Raw genomic sequence first — 23165 nt, 5'->3', positions numbered from 1 at the left:
TCCACTTCCCCACTAGGTTCCTCAAAGTCAAAGCTAATGACAGCAGACCCCAGCTGAGGTAGGAGATAAAGAAGAATGTGAATCTGGGGCAGTGACCACAGCCCCCATCAATGGAAAAGACTGCCCCAAGGCTTCTGAGATGAGCCTGTCCTGACCCTGGAGTTAACCCTTCTATTGACAAACACCAAACACACCCACCCCATAGTCCCTTAGCTGCGTCTTCAACTTAAGGTTCTGATCTGCCTCTATAAATAAAAGTTGCCCCCGGTGACATGTGGATCCACCAGCTGGATCCTCTCTAAACACAGGGCACTTGGCTCTTCCTGTGGGGGCGGGGAAGAGGTGGGCCAGGAGGGTGGATCCCCTCACAGTTTGAGGTTTGAGTCAGCTGGCCTCCCAGATCCCACCCTTGCTCTGGGTACCACACAATCCCAGTGCTAGTGGAGAAGGCGTGGTGCTGGGACAGGGAGGCAAAAGCCTCCTACACGGCAACAGTCCCGAGGAGCAGAGCCCGAGATGATGGTCCGGGGCACGCATGCCATGACTACATGGGGCAACTTCAGTCCCGATTCTCTTTGGAAGCACTGGTCACAATTATCTGTAAAAGCATCCATATAATGTCTGTGTCCACACTACTGAGCCTGCTGGGGACAGGAACCATGCCTGCTGGCTCACCACAAAATCCCAAGTTCCTTTCAAGATGCCTGGCTCATGCATGCTCATCGAGTGAGCTGACTCCATGGAGGAAATCACAGTCATGGATAATAATAATTAAAAAAAAATTCCAAAATACTTTGCAGTAAATAAAACACTTTTAAGTTTATCATATCATATCATCATATCAAAGAAACGGTGGGAGAGGTGTTGGCATGCTGGAGCTGGCTTGTACCAGTTGTCTAGAGCTGGTTGTTCAACATTCAAGATTTCTTTTTTTTTTCTTTTTTGCCAGCCAGTTGTTAAACCATTGGCAATGTGAAACTGGACCTGGAGGGGATATTTACACCTGAATATCCACAAAGACAACAAATGAGGGCTTTTCTTTGACACAGAGCAGGTCTATCAGCAAACCACTGGCAGTAGGTATGTTCAAAAGGTGCTGTGAACGGGTAGATGGGGATCGCTTTACATGGGATGCGGCTGAGTTTCAGGAAGATCCAGGGAGACCCCCAAGGCCTCTGAGCCTTGCTGCGGTGAGATGCTGACTCCAATGCCTTTACTCATTTCAGCAGGTGTTTTTCGAGTGCCTACGTGCGCCAGGAACTTCCTGCCGTGGCAACACCTGATTGGCAAATGAGTGGTTAACATGGAGGAGCTCCTTCTCAGAGCTCCTCCCAAAGGGAAGTGCTGGTTCCTTCCCCAGGAAGCCCAGCCTGTTCAGGCCCCAGACCATGATTGGATCAGCACCTGATGCTCCATCGTCATCATGACCGGTCCTAGGCGGGTCCTGCTGCTACAGACTGGGGTCCTCTGCCTGAGGCAGCCTCATCTCACTCACCTTTGAAGGGATTAGCAGCCAAAGCTGGACCTCTAATGCCCCAGACCCTGGCAGGGCTGGTTCTTGTTCTTTGCACCCTTGAAAGCTATGGGATCGCACTGTGGATGGCGAATAGTCAGAGGCTCTGTTGGGAACCACATGGACACGCCCCTAACTGCATGCTTCCTATTTGGAGTTGAACAGTGACTCCCCGCTAAATTCAAATGTTAAAGTCCTAACCCCCAGTACCTCAGAATGTGACCTTATTTGGTAATAGGGCCCTTGCAGATGTAATTAGATAGGAGAAGGACATACTGGAGTCGGATGGGTCCCTAATTTCAATATGACCAGTGTTCTTGTACAGAGAAATTTGGACACAGAGATGCACACAGGGAGGGTTGATGTGGTCGTTCTGCCCACCATGGGGTATGTGGGCATCTAAGGAGTGGTCCTTCTACAAGCCAAGGAACCCCAAAGATTGCCAGCAAACGACCAGAAGCCGGGGAGAGGCCTGGAGCTGATCCTGCCCTCACAGCCCTAAGGAGGAACCAACCCTGCCAGCGCTTGATGGCGGACTTGTAGCCTCCAGAACTGTGAGACAGTACATTTTGTTGTTTAAGCCACTCAATCTGTGCGCCTTTGGTACAGCAGCCACAGAAAACCAATGCAGGTCCTTTTCTTGGCAACCCTCCAAACCGGGCAGCACTCCATTCGAGAGACACACAGTGACGTGACACACAGACAAGGTGTGGCATCTCACAGAAGATGCGCGGAGCCTGGGGTCAGGTCAGCATGACCCTGCGTGTGTGTCCGGAGCTGTTCCGTTCGGAGTGGCAGCCCTCCAGTTCTGCGAGACTCACACGACTAACCACACACACTGCCTGGTGTCACCACGGGCAGGGACAGGACACAGGCAGCTGCTTTCTCACCAGAGCCCTGGCCTCGAGCCTGCACAGAAGCTCACGCGCCAGGGGCTGGAAGCCGCTGGCAGACACTTGAGGAAGGTGCCGTAATGCCAGAGGTGGAGGAGCCTGGAGGAAACAGTTGGCCCGTGGAATCTGCCTCTGGGACTTCCCATACTCCCGGCGCCTGAGGGATTCCCGGTATAGTATTTTCCTCTATTAAAAAGAATAGTGTTTTCAGCAAACCCACAAAGAGGGAAATTTGATTTAGGAAAGAGACAGGTTAGATATTGATTCCTAGCCTTCGATCCTGATACAGAGGCCCCATGGGCAGTGCATGGATTTAGATGGGGTTTGCCATTAATCAACCAGGATGCTCCATTAGCAATGCCATGCCCAGAGAGACACTAACCAAACGCAGGTTCCCTTCCCTTGTCTTTGCTCTGCAGTCACCAAGTGCCCTCTTATCTGATAGGTGCTGTGCGGTATCCCTCCCTGAGCCGTGGTGGAGGGCATTCTACATCATCCAGCTCCCTGCCCCGTTCCCATGTGCTGCTGGAGCCCTGCTCTCGGGGCCACAGTGACAGCCCTCAGTGAACTGAAAACCCCAGTGTGGCTGCTCAGAGCCACTCTGACTCCCGACTCCTCCAAGCTCTTCCAGGGTGTGGCCAGCTGGGCACATATCATTCATTCATGTGTTGCTATCCCTCCAGACCTTCTAGGTGCACACATTCCAATAAGGTTGACTGTGATCTATAAGGTCAAACAGGAGGAGAAAACCTAAGGGTGCTGAGGAGAGGTGAGAGCTTTCTGCTGCAGTTCTATAAGGACCACTCAGTTCTCCCGCAGACCAGCAAGGTGGCTCAGCAGCAGCATGCCAGGGTGGGCCTCTGTGCGCGCACAGTGGGTCCTCAACGTCCCAGGAAGCATAGTGGTACGCACTCTCAGAGTCCCCATATATACCTACTGCTTGTCCAGTCACATGTTCCCAATTCTTAAGATATGATCCAACAAACTACTTGTTAGGTGGCCTATGTCTCAGAGGGTATCCTTAGATGCCCACATACCCCATGGTGGGCAGAACGACCACATCAACCCTCCCTTGTCTAGAAATCAAAAGCTAGAGGGGAAGCATGGAGCAACATCACAGGGAGGGTTTCTATGTAAGTTGCTTCCCTCTCCTGGCTGCCTGTGTAAGCCGGACACCACCAGGTGCCCTGCTTGCCGCCTGGAGCTCTAGAGCTACCCAATGGATGGTGTCCCTCTTCCAGGTGATCTGTTTTCTTCAGGGGAAAAGTCTGCAAGACTGTGATTTGTGTCACTTTTGCTTGCAGGCCATCAGTTCTCCTGGCCTCCTCACAAAGGGTATTTTATTTCTTTCTGTCTAGGAGCCTGAGTTCCCTAGAGGGAATAAGTTAGGGACATGCCGACCCCTCATGACTTCTGTGAAATCAGGAGGAGTTCTTGTTACAATGAGCCCTTAGTGCCCTGCCTTCTCCTTCCTCTTGCATCTTCTCTGTTCTGCCTACAAATTGATCTTATTTTCTTCAAGGTTGTAAAAGCTGTGTTTGGCTGGTCTTGGCACATGTTTGCCAAATAACCATAGATATTCTTTTCTTCTCTCTCCTCCTCCCTGCTGCCCTCCCTCCCCCTCTCTCTTTCTTTTAGTTTCTCTCTGTCTCAATCTGTCTCCCCTCCCCCATATATCTGTACATTTTCTCTATATGTGTGCATGTGTCTATATATTCATATGTATATATATAATATATAACATAACAGGGTTATGCCAACTACAAAACAAAGCCATGTTTCTTTTCTCATTATTAAAGGCATCAACAGTAATCACCTCATTTTTGAAAGCCATGTGCCAATTGAATAAAGTACAAAACCCATAAAATAGGTTTAATAGACATGCTTAAAAATTTCAACATAAACAAATATATTATATATATATATGTAGTTGGGTCATTGTTTTTATCTATACTTTATATCTATGACTATATTTATACTTATATTTATAATGGTCATTTCCAAGGAAGCAACCTATAAAACTGTATATGCTGTCAATAAAAGCAAGGAACAAAATAGAACTGCCCAATTTTGGTGTGTTTATATGGGAAGGATAGCTGTTAAAAATAGCAATTCTATAACAAAAAGATAAACCTGATATCTAACCATTCAACCCTGTAATAGGTTAAATGATAACAAACTATTCATTGATTTTTTAAAAAGAGTAATAAACAGAAACATGTACCAATTGAAAGAGCCAGACAATTCAATTACAATTAGGAAAACAAAAAGTGATGAGCCTGAACAATGTTGCCTTAGTTTTTGGAGGAAGTGTTGAAAATGCCAACTACAAAACAAAGCCATGTTTCTTTTCTCATTATTAAAGGCATCAACAGTAATCACCTCATTTTTGAAAGCCATGTGCCAATTGAATAAAGTACAAAACCCATAAAATAGGTTTAATAGACATGCTTAAAAATTTCAACATAAACAAAGATCTAAATTCAAGAATATATAGCAGAAGAATATTTGAGTAAATTTATATTACCCACTGATTATTGTACCAGTTCATCCATCCATTGATTCAGCAAATATGTTCTGAGCTCTTGCTATGATTTAGGCACTGTGTTATTAATATATACACAGTCAGGTATACATTAATGCCTAGATGCAAATGATTCCACTAAAAATAACAATTCTTTCTTGTTATTGTTGCCTAAACTCTCCCTGTGTGGCTAGAGGGAGGAATACTTAAGTGACTAAAGAATGGCTGAAGACAGACAAGAACATGCCAACATACCTTTCGTAGCCAGACGAACACAGTTGATTTTGGTCTCCTGTGAACAACAAAAGTAAGGCTCTAGTTAATTAGTTGTGGGTTTGGTTTGCTATATAAAGAAAAATATATATATTTGCATATATATGCATTAGTTTGTATTTTTAATTATAATTTTAAATGTGTCCTTTCCATTTTCCCCCCATTGGAATCACTTTTTAATTCTGTTTCTTCATTTCTTTTCAGTCTAGGCACACACTTTGTTCCTTTCACTTCCTGGTTCACATCACCTCATAAGCTTCTTCCCCAGACAAAACCACTGTATAAACATATCAGATATTGCCCACCAGAGAACAACTTTAACAACAACATTAAGTGGACACATGATGGCATGCTGTGTGCTTTATTTAGCTGCATGGGTTCCTGAGAGAACCCATGGGTTTGTAGATGGAACCAAGGGCATCCTTGGGAAACTTTGTTTTCTATATATAAAAGCCTAAGTGACCATTATGACAGGACGACTGGCTGGTAGCTGTGAAGCTCGATGCAGGAGCTGCCCCCTAGTGGTCAGTGCGCTCCCACAGCCAACCTCCCATGGTCCACCAACCTCCAGCCAACCTCCTGAGGTCCCTCCCCCTAGCTGGCTCTAATTGGCCCCAATTGGGACTGGGTGAAATGGCCCCGATCAGCCCCAATCGCTGGCCAGGCCAAGGGACCCCACCTGTGCACGAATTCGTGCATCGGGCCTCTAGTAGGTAAATAATGCATCTATACGCACAGAATGAAACAGACATGTGGCAATAGCCTGCCAATAAGAAGGTTTAAGATTCAAACTGAGAAGTTCATGTTCAAAAAGTTACTTTGGCCCTGAGATCTCTGGTAGACCACAGTTTTCATAGATAATGTTGTATGTGTGTATTTATGTGGCAATAGAATCTTTGCAGAGTGAACTATCTAATCATTGTTGGCTGGTCCCCTGTGGACAGGATCCATAAATTTTTGGGGTTGCTGGGCATGAAGTTGAGTTACAGAAGATAATGAGCTTAGCCTATTTTATCAGGATCATCTCCCAGGAAGTCCTGGAACAATCTGAAAATTCCAGTTCACTAAGTTACGCCCCCGGCAACAGTCTGAATGTAGTGTAGCAATAAAAATAAAAGACAAAGAATGCAATGTGTGTGTGTCTCAGGAACACAATGTTGCCTTGCTAATGCTTACTCATAGGAACAATTGCATTTTGAAGGCACTTGTGTTAGTTAGGATAGAAAAGGTTATGCAAATATAACAAAACCCATGAACTGCAGTGGCTAGAACCAGCAAAGGCTTATTTTCCACTCAAGTTACATGTCCAATGTAGGTGTGTGGCTGGGTCTGGGAGGGCAGTATGGTGGTTTGGGGAGATTCTCATCATTGTAATCACTCAGAGACAAAGGCTGAGTGGCACCTGCACTTCAACACAAGGCTTCAGTGTTCACTGAGGCAGGAGAAGAGAAGGCTGAAGAGTCTTGATTTATATACAACACTTTGTATCAGAAGCAACACTTTAGTTTTGACTCGGGTTTCCTTGGCTAGAACCAGTCATGTGGCCATGCCTAACTTTAGCGAGGTTACTGGAGTCACCCATGCACTCAGAAATAGAGAAGAAATGCTAATGTCTACAGCAGAGTCTATTTTATCTATGCACACTTCTGAATGCTAGAAATTTTTATTTCTATTAAACTCAGGTATGACTCCTCAATGGTCTTGATTCTGTTCCCTAAAGCAGCGGTCGCCAACCGGTGGTCCGCAAACCACTGGTGGTCTGCGAACCACTGGTGGTCCATGAGGTCCGAAAGGTTGGCGACCGCTGCCCTAAACCATAGACAGTCTGCTCTTGTTTGCATAGGAAAGATGTCTGTATATTGTAAGATGGCTTTCAGTTCATTAACATTCTTGTTCCTCAACAATTTCTCATATGATAAGAATCTAAGGCCTTTGAATCATCCTAGCCACTCATCCTAGGACATCCTCCAGTTGTCCCTCTTAGTGAGAAAGGACTATAAAAGGAAGCAACAATCTCCATGTGGTCTTGTCAACATATGATCACATAGCTAGTGACTTTTTTTTTTCTATTTTCCTTACTTATACAGGGCTTCTATTAGCATAGCAACATCCTAATTTATCATTGATCACAATAAATTTGCCAACAACCTGCAATTCTTCCTCCCCCTCCTCCAACCAAAATATATCTACCTGCGTCTACATCTACAGATGTGGTTGTATTTCTGAAATTCAAGTACAGTCACACACACTATTACCTTCCATCTTCCTTGACTCATCTGATTACTACAACCTATCACCATATTCTCCACTATCTGCAAGTTTTTAGGCCTACTTTTTCTCGAACTTCATCCAGATAACTAATTAAGTAGGAACCTGTAAAAGGCCAATGGTAGAGCTCTGTGGCATGCACTAGAATACTTCTTCCAGGTTGGCATTCATCTGTTCATCAGTATCGAACTAGTTACTCATCTCCCCAAGTGCTTTGTCACTCAGGTGTTAGTGCTACATTTTCCCACAAAATAACTTGGGAATAGGGTCAAATTTACTTCAGAGACTGATTCTCTGTCTAATGTATTTCTCTAATCTATCAGCCCAAGAACTCTCTTAAAGAAAGAAGGTTGGGTTGACATGACTTGTTCTTTGGGACAAGTGTTTTCTTTCCTCTCTGTTCTTATACTGAAAGTGTTCCTTTTTAAAATAAATAATTGTTTTACTTTATAAAATGAAAAATGCAGATTTGTGAAAAAAATATGAAGTATTCATTTGAGGTGTTCACATGATATTTGAAGTATGCTATATTTCAAGAAAAAATTTTTTAATAAACACATTCAGAATATGGAAAAAAGGGAGAATGACTGATAAAAAGATAGAAATAGAGTAGAACTCTCTACATAGGATGCCAAAAAAGCTTATGTCACAAATGAGTTAAAACTTAAAAATGATGAAAAAGGTGATCAAACTAGTTTTTTTGTTGTTGTTTTCATGCTTGGAGAAAAAGCAAACTTCTTCACATCTTCTTGGCTTCCATTTTTGTTCTTTGGTTAAAAGGTCAGTGAACTGAAGCCTGAGATAGTTAAGGAAAATACAACTGCCGAGAACTGAAGAATATCGGCTAATCGTCATGTACCACAGTGATCATCACTGAGAAGCTGAGTCTCATGGGGGAGGTGCTAAGAGACCAGAAATGGTCAGCAGGACCTCCCACTTCATGTTAAGACAAAGAAAAAAGATTTTGTAAATACTACATCAGAAAACTTGCCAATTCTGTGCATGATTGTTGAATATAGCTGTGGGCAAGGGTTTGATGAGCCAACACTGTTGGGGGGAATTTGTAACTAGATATCTAGACTTTAAAGAGAATCAATCTAATCTCTTTACCTCTAAGAATCTATTCTCAGTGCATCACCTTCAATGTAGGATGGTGAACCTTTATATTCAAAGATGTTGGTTCTGGTGTTTTTATTTTTTTAATTTAATTTTATTTTTTAAAAATGTATTTTATTGATTTTTACAGAGAGGAAGGGAGAAGGATAAGAGTTAGAAACATCGATGAGAGAGAAACATCGACCAGCTGCCTCTTGCACACCCCCTACTGGAGATGTGCCCACAACCAAGGTACATGCCCTTGACCGGAATCGAACCCGGGACCTTTCAGTCCCCAGGCCAACACTCTATCCACTGAGCCAAACCGGTCAGGGCAGGTTCTGGTGTTTGGTGTTTTTATAAACGTGACAATGAAGAGCACCACATCTATCTAGCCCTACAGACATGATAAAGGAATTTGTGGCCTACCCACACAGTGGAGTATTACCAAGCTGTTAACAAAAATGATTATAGGGCTATGCAATTACTATGGGATAGTACACATAAGGAAATTAATGAATAAAGAAAAGTACAATTTTTATTACAACAACAGGCAGACATAAGCATTGAAAAATAAGTTCTGAAGGAAATATACTAAATCTTAAAAATTGTCGCACAATCAGTTTGAAGTATAACATGTATGTAGATGGTTATAATGATCTTAAACACAATTTGCTAAATTCTCATAAGTAAATGCACATTGATGGCCAGCAACTAGATCTAAACACCCAACATTGCCAGCATCTCAGAAGCTTATCCATGCTCCCCTGCGTCACTTCATCCTGCAAAGATGGCCACTAATATATATCTTTAAACTTTAAAGATAGTTTAAAGTGTGTTACATCAAAGGGAATCCTGAGTAGCTGCTATGGTTTATTCTACTTACTACCTTCTCTTCCCCACTAAGTCATTTGAGAGAACTTTCTAATTCTCATTAGCATCATCTTCCTTTCCACAGTTGATGCATGAAATTGGGCCATTTCCCAACACCACCTCCTCTACCACACATCTCTTAAAATCCGTTCTCTGTAATCTTGTCTCATAATCATGTCTGATTATGCTTAACTCTCCCTGGCTCTCACAAACATGACACTGACATGTACTCTTTCTTCCAAGTTCCTGACACTTTTCATTCCATAACCAATTTGTCTTTGTTGGTTAGACACGAGTACAGAAAAACAAAGTCCTGAGTCACTCTCTTGACCTTCTGGGTTACTGAACTGTTAGCAAGCAAGTCTGGAACATGCTTGAAGTCTTGTATCCTACTGTATGGGAAGTCTGGCCAGTATGCACATGCCCAAAGTCCCCAATCAGTTCCATAAATAGGAAATGAGTACTATTTTTTTTGGTGTGCTTTGATTGAGTAAGGCTTTGGAAAGAGGAGAAACATTTCATATTTTCTGTTCTATCTTCACATTACAACACAATTTCATTTCCCCATCATTTTTTAAAACTTATTGCTTTAACAATTAAAAAATAATTTTATTTATTTCAGAGAGAAAGGGAGAGGGAGAGAGAGATAGAAACATCAATGATGAAAGAGAATCATTGATTGGCTGCCTCCTGCATACCCCACACTGGGGATCATGCTCATAATCTGGCCATGTGCCCTGGCCGGGAATTGAACCATAACCTCCTGGTTCATAGGTCAATGCTCAATCACTAAGCCAGGACAGCTGGGCTTCCCCATAATTTTAACCTCATTCATACCCACTTACTATGCCAGACTTGCAAATCTGCACACAGGTATATATCACCTTGGGGTAAAATATAATGACCTCACTATTGTGCTTCTGTTCAGACCTGCTTCTACCCAAGGTCCTGCTAGTGCTGGACAGTATTAAGCAAGTCACTGCCCCTCTCTGTACTCACTTTCCCCATCAATCAAATGGCAGAGAAAGGAATGCAGAAGGCCATTTTAGATATTGTAAGGTTGCTTCAAGTTCTCAAATGTTGAGTCTGGTTTCAGCTACTGGCAGTACTCCTGCTCTTTCAGTACACTGTCCTCATGAACATGCAAACACTATATTTATTGACTTCAGAGAGAAATGGAGAGGGAGAGAGAGAGATAGAAACATCAATGATGAGAGAGAATCATTGATGGGCTGCCTCCTGCATGCCCCCTACTATCTATGAAGATTACCGATTTGTTCACCTTTTGATCCAACCGTCCCTCTTCTGGGAATGTTCTCTGACACACCTCCAACAATATGAAATACATATGTACACATTCCTTTATTGCAGAAATGTTTGCGATGGAGAAATATTTTAAACAACCTATATGTCCACTTGTGAGAGTGACTGAATAAATTAAGGTATATCTACATAATAGAATACTATGTAAGCTATAAAAAATGAGGAAGACCTCTATGAACGAATAAAAAATTGATTTCCAGGTATCTATAGTATGTTATATTTTCTATATAATAAGGGGAAATAAAACACATATGAATCTCTTAATTTTGTAAAAAAAAAAATTAAAAAGTTATAGTGTCCTCATCTACAGAATAGTAGCAATACCTTCCGCACATCTCTCTGGGTTGAACAAAATTTTGAGTGCACAAGTGCCTGAAAGTTGCAAAGACTACACATGAATAGCTATATTATTGTAATAAATATATATTAGGATCATTGACAAGATGATTTTTTTCTACCTTCAACAGAATAAATTCCAAGCTTTTTGCATGACATGCAAGGCCTCGTCCCCTTTATCTGGTCTCTGTCTCTGTCCGGCCTTCTCTCTATATCCTGGAACCAACCCCACCCCTTCTTCCCAACCTTTGGGCCTCTGCCCAGGAACTCCCTTTGCAGCACACGCCATGTCCTCTGCCCTGTTGTCTGCCTGGGAAATACCCACTTATCTTTCAATATGCAGCTCAAATGTTACCGTTTCTATGAGACTTTGCTAAGCACTCCCCCATCCCCTCCACCCTAAGCTTCCAGCTGCACACTGGGTATTCCACCAATGGGATTCCTGGTACAGTTTATTGTGCATAGTTGCTTTCATAACTGTCTTCCCCACTGGACTTTGGGTTCCCTGAGAGCAGGAACTATATCTTATTTATCTGTATGTCCACCCCCCCAGACTAGATTTTGCTTAATAAACGAATGGATTTTTATCATCATCATCAATGTCATCATCATCGTTGTGCTCACTTCCCCACTCTGGACTTCAGTTTCTTTTTCTGCCAACAGAAGACAACTGCACAGGCAGTAAGCTCCCTTTCCAAACTACTTTTTATGCCTGCCATCCACAGCACCAGGACGGAGCAGGAGAACAGCTGAACAAATTATCCCCTAATTGGGATGTCAGAAGCACGGTTCTTCTGAACCTTGTGGAGAGAGGTTTAGACCTTGCACCAGGGACTGGTGACTCCCAGGTCTAAGCCAGCCTCAGTGAGAGCTGCCCTTCATGCCTCCCTGCACAGCTCCTCCCTGACCTCCATGATCCCTGCTCTCTGTGAGCATCCTTTGAGCTGTAATTACTAATTGATGTTTGTAAAGTCTTTGAAATTCTCAGGTGACAGATGTAATCAGAGGCCAATTTATTATGATAATTGCTATTAGTACAGCTCTTCATTATTTGTTGATGCTAATGGCAGGGCCAGCAGGTGTTTCAAGATTGAGAGGGGGATGGAGGCTGGCCACGTGTGGTGGGAGAGAGGGAAAAACATGGATGTGTCAGGGATTTGGAGTCTGTTAGGGACTCCCACTGGTTTCAGTCAAGTCAGATTCCACTTTGTGGGGTTATGACTCAGCAGGAAGCATGGCACTGAATGCACAGGACTGCTTGGCAGCATTTTTTATTTATTTTATTTTTAAATATCTATTTGTATTGATTTCATAGTGGAAGGGAGAAGGAGAGAGAGGCAGAAACATCAATGATGAGAGAGAATCATTGACCAGTTGCCTCCTGTGCTGCCCACACTGGGGATCGAGCCTGCAACGCAGGCTTGTGCTCTGATCAGAATGGAATCATGACAGCATTTTTACATGCACAGGTTCAAATCCAGCTTGGTTTCTTGGTCCTGGAAATGAAGATACACATAACACTGATTTACACTTCTTGTTGGAGAATGGGTTTGAGACAAGGAAGGATGGGTTTGGTAAGACCAATTAAGAGGCTGTTGGGGTTTCCCAGGCAAGAGATAATGGTACTCAGGACCAGGATGATGACACTGAAGATGAGAAAAATATATGGATTGGAGAGAAATTTAGAATGTAGAACCAGAAGAACTTGGTGACAACTGGATGGATATAGAAGTTGAAGTGTTTTGGCCAACCTACCCTTCTGAGATAGGAAAGACTTAGGAATGTTTTTGGAGGGAAGAACAATGTAAAAGATGGAACTTGACCAAAATACAGCCTCTGGGAAGAATCCACAGAAGAACTGTCTCACTTCTCCACCTGTCTTTTTATAAGTGCAACATTCCCAACCTTCCTTTGAAACTTTTCTCTCCTCAATGGATCCAGGGTGTCACTTGGTGTCTCTGTATATATGGACTTCACCGATTTTATTTTTCCTCCCTGAACTCCCTCCTCCTGCATCCTGCCCACAGTCTATTCAAATTATTCAAATTTAATTGATAGGTTAAAAATCTCTGTGCACCCCTAGATTTTGCTTGTTCTTTCCTTCATGCACCTCCACACTCTGCCTTATATAAACCATCTATAATATTCTAATAATGATAGCTGGCAATGTTTATTGCCTGCCAATCACCATTATAAGAATTTTTTATACATCGTCTCATTTAATATTTTCAAACATTTTTATAAAGTTGATACTAAGGACATTAAAACTGTCCAAATGAGAATGAGACTCAAGAGAGTCAAATTCACTTGTGTAAGGTCACATAGATGGTCAGCGCCAATCTATGCAATAGGAAAATAGGAAAGACTCCATACTAAGCATATTCATTAAAAATTCTGAGGGGAAAGAAACTTGAGATTCATTAATCTTATTTAACGGCATTAATTAATAGCACCAAGGCCATTATATAGCACAAGAAACAGACAGATTCCTTGAGTGTAAACAGCTCCATTAAATTCTAGTTTAATATTGTATTATAACATTGATGGGGTGTTTGAGAAAACTTGATATTATGATACTAGCTGGTTTCTCTTCAGGGCCCCTTATATATGGTCACACACACACATGCATATATATACACATACATATGTACACATTATATATATATATATGTATGTATATGTATATGATGTCATATATATATTTATATGATGTCATATATGTGATAAATCCCCCTTCTAGCATCTCTCGTGAAAAATAGGTAACCTTCTTTCTATCTGGTAAGAGAAGCTATACTAACCTGACATACACCCCTTCCTTTTTGCCTTGGCTTCCAGGAAACTCAAAAGTAAGAGATAGTGTTCTATTTCATTAACTACCTATACTAGTCCTCAGGTGCAATGATAACTTTCCTTCCATTTAGATTCTAAAGCTACTTTAAAACTTTGCTTTAACTGAATATAAATAGATACACATTCATATATACATGTGCAAATATATACATGCATATATGCACATGCTAAAATGTTTATGTGTATGTATGTATATAGACACATATGTTGAATTGGCACACACATATTTATGTTTGGAACACCTTCATTCGAGAGGTGCTGAGGGATGTGCAGAGTAATCACACCTACTGTTCCTCCTCACAAGGACCCAGCGAGCTTGGGAGGACACATCTCATCCCCACGTGCCAGATGGGAAAACTGGAGTCTAGTACTCAGTTCATGTAGCTGAAACATGGCAGAGTCAGTACTGAAACCCATGCATCCAGTTTCCAAATTCAGAGATTTTCCCACTTTTTCATCATTTGGGACCAATTGGGCTGAACTTCATGGAGATTCTCAGTTTGGATGGGGCCTGATGGAGGCAGAAAGCTGCATAAGGAAACTTGGGTTGCTATTTCCATGAGCCTTTTGGGGACAGAGTCTGGAGCACTGATGCCTCAAGACTCAGGCTGACAAGATTATCAGCTGTCAACATTTGTGTAACCTTCATTTCCTTCTCCAAATGAGTTTAAAGTATATTTGCATTGAAAGGAAAATGTTCTTGGTCCCTCAGGTCTCATACCGTGATAATAAAATCCGTAGGAACTGTGCGTGAGTGAAAAAATAAATTAGCAACCTGGGAGAGCTCATCTTGGTATTTGTACAAGATGACACTCAGGGAATTTCCCTCTCACCTGGAAGGAGGTGTTTGAGACCCAACAGGGTGTCAACAGAAGTTCAGAGCTTTCATGAGCAGGCGATGCCTCAAATGGTAGAACAGAGGCCTGGAGGGCTGGTGGTTCCCAGGAGACAGGCTCCACTGAGGACTAGAAAGGAGTCCTAGGCATGGAATGTAGGCTCTGCTGACAAAAGCCACACCAAGGCTTTCAGAATTGGTTATACAAAGCTTGTGATGACAACCTTGGATTCCAAATATCTATTTCAGTCCTCTTCTCCACTTCCATAGGGCTGCTACAGAGCTAATAAAACCCAGAAATATGCTCCTAAGAGGATTATGCCAACAAGTCAGAAAAAGGGTGTACGCATTTGGTTCAGTTTTCTGTTACCTTGGCTCCACCACTGATGGGTGGGAGAGATCTGAAGTTCTCTAAAGCCTCTCACCACACTGCATGGGAGACTTAGAAGAACCCCTGTCTTTCAAGGTGGGACAGTATTCCAGGGGGCATTTGATGTTTTTTTACCATATCTCCATGGAGGCAGAGAGAGAGAGCTGTTTAAAAGTCCCCCTTCATGTCCAATGTCAGAGGGAAGGCAGGGTTGGGTGGCTAAGTGGGAAGAGATCAACCAAAGAACTTGTTTGCATATGTACATAACCCATGGATACAAACAATAGTGTGGGGAAGGCCTGGGGTGGGGACGGGCTAGAAGAGGTCAATGGGGAAAAAAGGGGGAAATATGTAATACTTTCAACAATAAAGATGAAAAAAAAGTCCTTCAGCAGGGAGTAACTGAGGCTCTGTGAGATCCCAGGGTGCTCCTGGCAGTCCATACAGTCACTGATTTAAATGGAGTCACTTTGTCTGTGAGACTAGTTAGGAGTAGTTCAGTGGTCGGCAAACTCATTAGTCAACAGAGCCAAATATCAACAGTACAACGATTGAAATTTCTTTTGAGAGCCAAATTTTTTAAAATTAAACTATATAGGTAGGTACACTGTTATTAACTTAATTAGGTTACTCCTAAGGCTTAGGAAGAGCCATACTCAAGGGGCCAAAGAGTCGCATGTGGCTCGCGAGCTGCAGTTTGCCGACCACGGGATAGGTGAAAACACCTTGCTTACTGTCTGGGGTACAGCAGGTGCTCAATAATAGAAAGTCCTCAGGACTTGTGGTAGGAGCTACATAGATGCTTCAAGATAGATTCTGGGTGTTATGGGAACTTGAAGGGAAAGCTTAGGTGTGATGATGGAGTGTGGTGGTCATTAGGATGTTCTCACATATCCCCCTTCTCCCTGTAGGTACATAGCTGGAATGTACTGCCTCAGTTTTGGAAGTTAAGCATGGCCACATGACTTGCCTTGGCCAATAGAATGTGAAAGTGTTGCATATCATTTTTATGTGGAAGCTTTTTAGAATCAGTTACCCTACTTGCCACATTTCTCTTTCTCTGCCCTGGCGATTGTGAAAGCACGTGTCAAATGGACTTTTCATTAGCCTGAGTTCCAGTGTGACTATGATAAGCAGAGCCCTCTGCTGACTCACTGAGGACATGTAGGAGGAATGACATATTTTTCTGGTAATACACTGAGACTTCATGGTTGTTTGTTACTACAGCATAAGTGGTTAGAACTTTATCCTAAGCCAGGAGTTATTGTGTGCGGTCTTAGCTCATTTGAGTGTGGGTCCCCCACACCTCCTTATTCCATGGCCCATCTGAACTTTCCTTACATGACATGTGAACTGTTAATAAACTAAAAAGAGAATGAGGATGTGGGGAACCGATATAGGGTTGAGCCTCGGACTGACCTGCTGGCAAAGTCACAAACAAGTCCCAGCTTAGAGGGCTCAGTCCTCTTAGCATAATTAGGCTTGACCTTATAACACTCCCCAGATCTTACCTGGGAAGCTAATGGGCTGAGGGAAGTGCAGGAAGTGTAACTATGGTCAAAACAGGTGAAACTCACAAGAACTGTGTAACTATGGTAACCACTGCCTTTTTTACCTCTGACTATAAAAGGTCGGTGCGGCCTGAGCATCAGTGGAAGTCCTTCCTCTTGAGTTGGACTTACCCGCCTGGCCCCCCAATATTCCCAAATTATCTCTTGTCTTTTTCATTTGTGTGCGGCTCCTCTTCCAGATCCTGAACCCTGAACCACGCGGGACATGGAGGGAAACATTTACAACATGAGGACATGGGGTTGGGAGGGGCAAGATCATACCCAAAAGACAAGATCAATTATGTTAAAAGATTCAATAGGAACAGCTGTCAGGCTTTACACCATGTATGAAAAGTTAAACAGAATAAAGCCTGTGGTGGGGTTGCAAAACATGGGTAAGTCAGGACAGTCAACAGCTGTTGACACGGTTCAGGAAGTCTTCCAGAGTTAGGAAGGTATGTGCTTCCATGTGGAGCCCACTGGACAAATTGGCATGAGAGATGTGGATGGTAGGGATGCTCCAACTCCACCCCCTTCCCAGGGAAAGGGGAAAGAGAACAAATATTACAATAAACTGCCACAGACGCCTTATATGCATTGTGTCATTTACTCTCCCCAAAATTTGGGGAGGTAGATCATGAATCACATAATATATCTTGAGATGTTAAGTCACAGCCATACTTCAAAGCCCAGTCTGATGTCCAAGTCTCAGCTCCTTCCATCTCCCCATGCCATAGAAAACCCATCCACGTGCAAACATTTTTAAAAAGTCCTTGGACACAACTAAATAGAGTTTCTTTCACTTCATTCACAGACACAGATTTTTTTCCCCCTAAGCTAGCTCTACCTAGATTATCCCAACTATTATAATGTGATTACACTACAAACAATAGTCACCCTTCCTTCTCACTTCACTTATTTAGCTCAGCATCTGGCAGAGGCATCACCCAGGTGAAATGTGTCCCCATGTGATAACAAGGATATGGCCAGGAAAGAGTTTTCTTTCTGTATAAAAAGAACACACACAACTGCATTGCTCCATAAGAGATGGCTTCTGACAGATATCGGCATGAATTTGCCACACTTGTTTTGCATTCAACCGTTAATTACGGTCCTTTCAACTTCACAATCATGGCTAATGATGGTGGGGAAACAGAGAACAGTAGAGTCAGCAGACCTCATTCTGGGAAGAGTGGGAAAGAAACAATACAAAACTGCACCCACCCACTGTTTACAACTGAGACTGCTACTCTGGGTACCATTTGGAGGAAATCAAGGCTGCCCAGAAGCCTGGAGTTTTGGAGATGAGACAGCTGGGGGAAAGTTTTACTACTCTAACAGAAGGAAAGTCCTTTAGGGCTCATCCATCTATAGTGGAAATAGCTCAGAACCACATCTCTCATGCTACAGTGAAATTCAGACTGTACTCACACTTATTTAGTACCTTTCAGTATTCAAGATTTTTTTCAATTCACTCTCAAATAAGTATTTCTATTTTATAAATGAGAACACTGAGACTTAGAAACAACAAGAAACAAGTTGTAACCTCATTCATTCATTCATTCATTCATTCATAGAATGATGCTGAGTATCTACTATGTGTTAAATATTATACTCAGTATGGAAGATACAGCAGCAAACAAAACAGAGTTCCTACCTCCTGAAGCTTAGTCTAACAAAGGAGGCACACACTATGCAAAAACAAGTGCAATTTAAAAACACTGAGCATTTTAAAGACAATGAACAGGTGAGCATGCAAGTGAGTACTGGTGTGGATGAATCTTAGATAACATAGGTAGGGAGTTTCCAGAGGATGTGATATTAATGATGAAGTCTGAAAAATGAGAAGGCATTAGTTCTTCAAGGAATAAATAAAAGAGATTCAGGCAAAATAACACTTGTGTGAAGGCCCTAAGTGAGAAATATATCTTGGGATGTTTGAGAAATAATGTCTTAGAAAATGATCACGAGAAGAAGGGTGGTTCAAGTGTAGCAGGCAAACCCATATCTGAAGTATAATGTTAAGTCTGTATATGAGAGAACAGGAGATAGGATGGAAGAGATACAGAAATCATGCCATGTGAGAAACAGAAGTAATTGCATATTAAATATCAATAAGAAACGGCCTGGGTGGCCAGGGATGGTAGTTGGTGCTGTCATATTTCTCCAAAAGGCTGACATAGGAAAAAAGATTCGATTTGTTCAAATCAATACAAGATCTCAAGTGGAGAGAGTTAAGGAGACCAAATTTGCCTTTGCAGAAGAAAGAAAGTGCTGGTAATTTTACCGGCTCCCCAAAGAATCAACTCTCTCTCCAGAGAATTGCAGCAGGTCAAGCTGAGGCTATATAATGACCTGCCAAGAATGCTTTATTGGAGATATCATGTTGATTTCTAGTATAGTCTAGATGACACTTCAAAATCCATCCAACTCTAGAATGCTACAGATCTCTAAGATAGTTGTATTCAAAACAAATGGTTACAATATGGCCTGAACCACAAGGAAGTGAGGTACTTAGAATTCAGCACCAAGGACAGTGCCTGGCAGTTGGGAGTGCCCCTACTATTCAGACAGAATATTATTTCACACATTTATTTATTTTTTATTTCTCCCCTACTAGAATGTAAATGCTATGAGGACAGGGAGTTCTTTGTCTGTCTGGCTTACTACTTTATTCCCAGCACTTGGAAGGGCGTATTTTATTTTTACATATAGTATGAGCTTGCTAGATGTTTACTTAATCAGTAATATCTAACTCTTTTAAAAAATATGTTTTTATTGATTTTAGAGAGTGAGGAAGGGAGAGGGATAGAGAGAAACATCACTGAGATAGAAACATCGATCGGCTGCCTCCTGCACGCCCTTTACTGGAGATTGACCCCACAACCTGAGCGTGTACATTGACTTTGCCCTGACTTTGGAATTGAACTGGTAACCTCTTGGTTCATGGGTTGACGCTCAACCACTGAGCAACACCGTCAGGTTAATATCTAACTCTTAATTGCTTACTTAAAGTCACACAGTTAATATGGTTTTGTGTGTAGGCAGTGTGATTGTAAAGGCTGAATATTTAGCCATTTAATATCCATAGAATAAAGACATCTGAACCCTAAAATTCTTACCATGCTCTGACTGAAACTTGCAGGTAAAGTTGGGAGTAATGAACTTGATTGATAGTGAATTATTCAACTGGGACTACAACTACCCTGCAACAAATGGCCTTTATCCTTTCATGTAACTTGTTTTAATTTAATATAACTTGGCTTCATCCTTTGTTTTTAATCTTCCAGTACCAGGGATTTGCTGAATTCTGGTTTTTACTTGACCCAAGGTATATTTTCCACCTATTTTGAGGGGAGGAAAGCACTACTTTAAAAAAATCAAATCTAATGCATTTGTCTTATTTTATAGTTGCTTATTTTTATGTTTACTTATAATTTCCTTTGTTTCTCCTGCTTTTCTTTGTAGGTTGTTGTTTTCTGGCTTTTTAATGATAGTTTGGAAGACTGCCTTTATGTTTAAAAACTATACCTTAAAAATTCTTGGTATCAAAAATAAAATAGCAGTATTTATTTCATCTTGTCTAAAGTGGAAAACCTAGCAGATTTTTATTTAGTCTCATAAATCCTCTAACTCTTTCTCAGTTTCTATTGACATAATGGTGAACTGCAGACCCAGATCACAATTGTTATTATTTTACATTACACATCCTGTCTTTAAGTATTAGTTTTTATATTAACCTTCTCTTTTATAACATATTTGGAGCAAGTATTTAGCATCAACACTATATATAATTAGTGTCCATGCTCACTGTGGGTCATTTTATCCCATATTTCTCTACTCTTGATTTCTTTATTTTGATTCTTTGCTCAGCCAAATGCTCTTTGAATGATTTATTAGAAGCGGGGCCTGTGGGAGCCTGTGGATACTGAAAATGTCTTTCTGATGTATTGGCACAAGAACAACAACTTGGCTGATAAGGAATTTGTGGGTTATACCATTTCGACTCAAAAGTCCTCCAGGCTTAGCTGCACTGTGTGCTTGCTTTTTGATGTGGAGAAATCTGAGAGGGGCCAGGCAGGGATTTGTCAGACTGAGAATAGCTTTTCTGCTCCTATGACCTTTTCACACAAACCCTGTTCAGTAAAACTTAATACTAAGTACAGTAATTGGAAGCAGTGTGGAATCTCTCTCTTGCCAGAGAAATACAACAGCTCCACAGCTTTTCCTCTCTGTTCCTGTGAGGCCAAGTGCACCCTCAGGACATCTGGCCCAAGCACCTTTCTGGTTCCATTCCTGCTTGTGTGTCATTACTGCAAGTCTTAGATCCAAAAGGGGAGTACACATGGTGTGGGCTTGAGAGCACAAATAATTACTGCTTATTGATGAGCAAGGCCTTGCTCATCTTGGAAGGAGTAGTAGAAACTGGTTCCTAGATCAGCTAGCTGAAGAGTGGGGGGACTTCATTCCCAAGGGCAAAACCCCATGTCTTGAGAAGGGGACTGTGGTGTGGTGTTTGGGGAGCAGAACCTCCAGAAGCCCTTCTTCCTCACCTGCTCTTCTGCTCAGGGCCGAAAATGCTCCTCTTGGGGTCCAGTTGTCAGTGTTTGGGTTCTATAGTCTGGGTCTCTTGCTGGGTTCTTATGAGCATCGTAGTAGGAATGTAACAGAGTATGAATTGAGTACAACTATTACTCCTCTTCACAGCATGCAAACCCAACAGCATCTCCTGACATGTTGCCAAGAGCAGGAGAGCCACGCCTTCCCAGAGCTGTGCTGAACCAATAAACTGGCCGTTATGGGATGCAGTGAATCAGGAACAAGGTGGGCCCCAAGATACTTCTGCTTATCTTCGTGTCCCCCCCTCAATACATCCGTGTTTCATGCAGACGGAAGACCAGATGGGCAGGTGGAAGGCAGTTTGGCTGCTTCTCTTTGTAGCTTTATACTCTATGAGAGGAGTGTTGCTTGAACCAGTAATAAATGTAGAACTGAAATACCAATGTGGAATTTAAATGGGTCTGTGGACATTTTAAATGTTAATTAGCTCCTCAACCCAGGTTTCTCACAAGATGATGACTGCCACCAGAGCCTGCACAGGCTCTTCACACGTCACCAAATCTGCTTTGGCTCAGCTTCCCCTTCTCCAGCCGCACTGGGAGCATGGCACCTGCTCCACTCCCTTGCATCGCTATAAGGGCACATCTACATAACCTTAGTATGAACTATAGAGGCCTAGCATATATCAGTTGTTCATTATAATTTGTTGAATAAAATATATTAACCTGGAGTATGTCCACAAAGGCATCCTAGAGAGAAAAGATAAACTTGTGTCATAAGAGGGACTAGCGATATTGAGCTTGCAGAAAATAAGACCAGATGGTTGTGTTGTGCAGAGGGGAGACGGAGAGTAGGAAAGATCTTCTGCAACGGAAAGACTACCACCTGAGAAGGCGATTGCATGGGTTTTATTGGTCCCCAAGAATATGGACCAAGAGCAATGCATAGAAGCTACAATAAAATATATATTTTGTCCAGCAAAAATGCTTGACACACAAAAAAGGTTACCCTGTCTTTGGGAGAAAAATATATTTTCTAATGGGATTAACAGCAATAATAAAGGAGCTAGTATCCACTGATTAACTAAAATATGCTTATACATTCACAGATACCAAATTGATAGGTATTTTATAGATGAGGAAATTAAGATTCAGGCCATGTGATTTGCCCAAGTGAAACACCATTTTTTTTTAAATCCTCCAATACAGGGATCTACAATTTTTTTCTGTAAAGGGTCATATAGTAAGTATTTTAGGCTTTATGGGGCAGAGAGTCTCTGTGTCAACAACTCAGCTGTATGGTCGCAGCATCAAAACAGTCATGGACTATATAAATGAAATGTCAGTGCTGTAGTAAAGACAAAATAAAACACCCTATTTGCAAAAAAAAAAAAAAAGTATGGGGCTGAATTTGATCTACACTCTGAAGCTGCACTGCCTTCTCATATGAGAAAGGACAAAATAAAAACAAGATGAGCAATGGCCTCCATGTGGCCATACTTACCCCATTGGCTTTGCTGAGTGCTTGGAAGTAGATACTGTAGCTTTTCAGAGGGGAAAGAGGAGGGTTCCAGTAGCCATTGTATGTCTTGTTGTCACCCACTGTGAAGGGCTGTGTGACAGGCAGGTTGGCGGGCTTCAACTCAGCAGCAAAGTAGTGCAGAGAATCCAGGCTGGAGGCGTTCCTATAGCTCACAGGCACCGAAAAGCACTCGATGATGTCAGCTGCCCGCCGTGATTTCTGAAGTCTTTCCTCCTTGACAACCAGCTGGTAAACACTGGACAGGATAGAGAAGAGGAGAATGAATTTTACCGGGTGGGATGAACTTCCTAGTCATTATCATCACCTCTCTCTATAACTAAACCTCCCTCCTGGGCTCCAGACTTATAAACCACTGCTTTG

General features: G+C 42.1%; 1 protein-coding gene across 1 annotated transcript in view; it reads right to left on the bottom strand.

Moving 5' to 3' along the window:
• The window catches only part of PTPRT (protein tyrosine phosphatase, receptor type, T), a 694385-nt gene that overhangs the window by 181145 nt on the left and 490075 nt on the right, over nt 1–23165 (bottom strand). Inside the window, exons 15-16 of the mRNA XM_014543700.1 lie at nt 22767–23040; nt 5186–5222 (exon numbers count right to left, since the gene is read on the bottom strand). Coding sequence (XP_014399186.1) covers nt 5186–5222; nt 22767–23040 — 311 coding nt within the window. The remainder of the gene's footprint in view (nt 1–5185; nt 5223–22766; nt 23041–23165) is intronic.

Source organism: Myotis brandtii, unplaced genomic scaffold, assembly GCF_000412655.1.
Source record: "Myotis brandtii unplaced genomic scaffold, ASM41265v1 scaffold333, whole genome shotgun sequence".
NCBI classification, from domain to species: Eukaryota; Metazoa; Chordata; class Mammalia; order Chiroptera; family Vespertilionidae; genus Myotis; species Myotis brandtii.
Note: the sequence above shows the minus strand (reverse complement) of the source record. Positions and strands in the feature narration are given on the sequence as shown.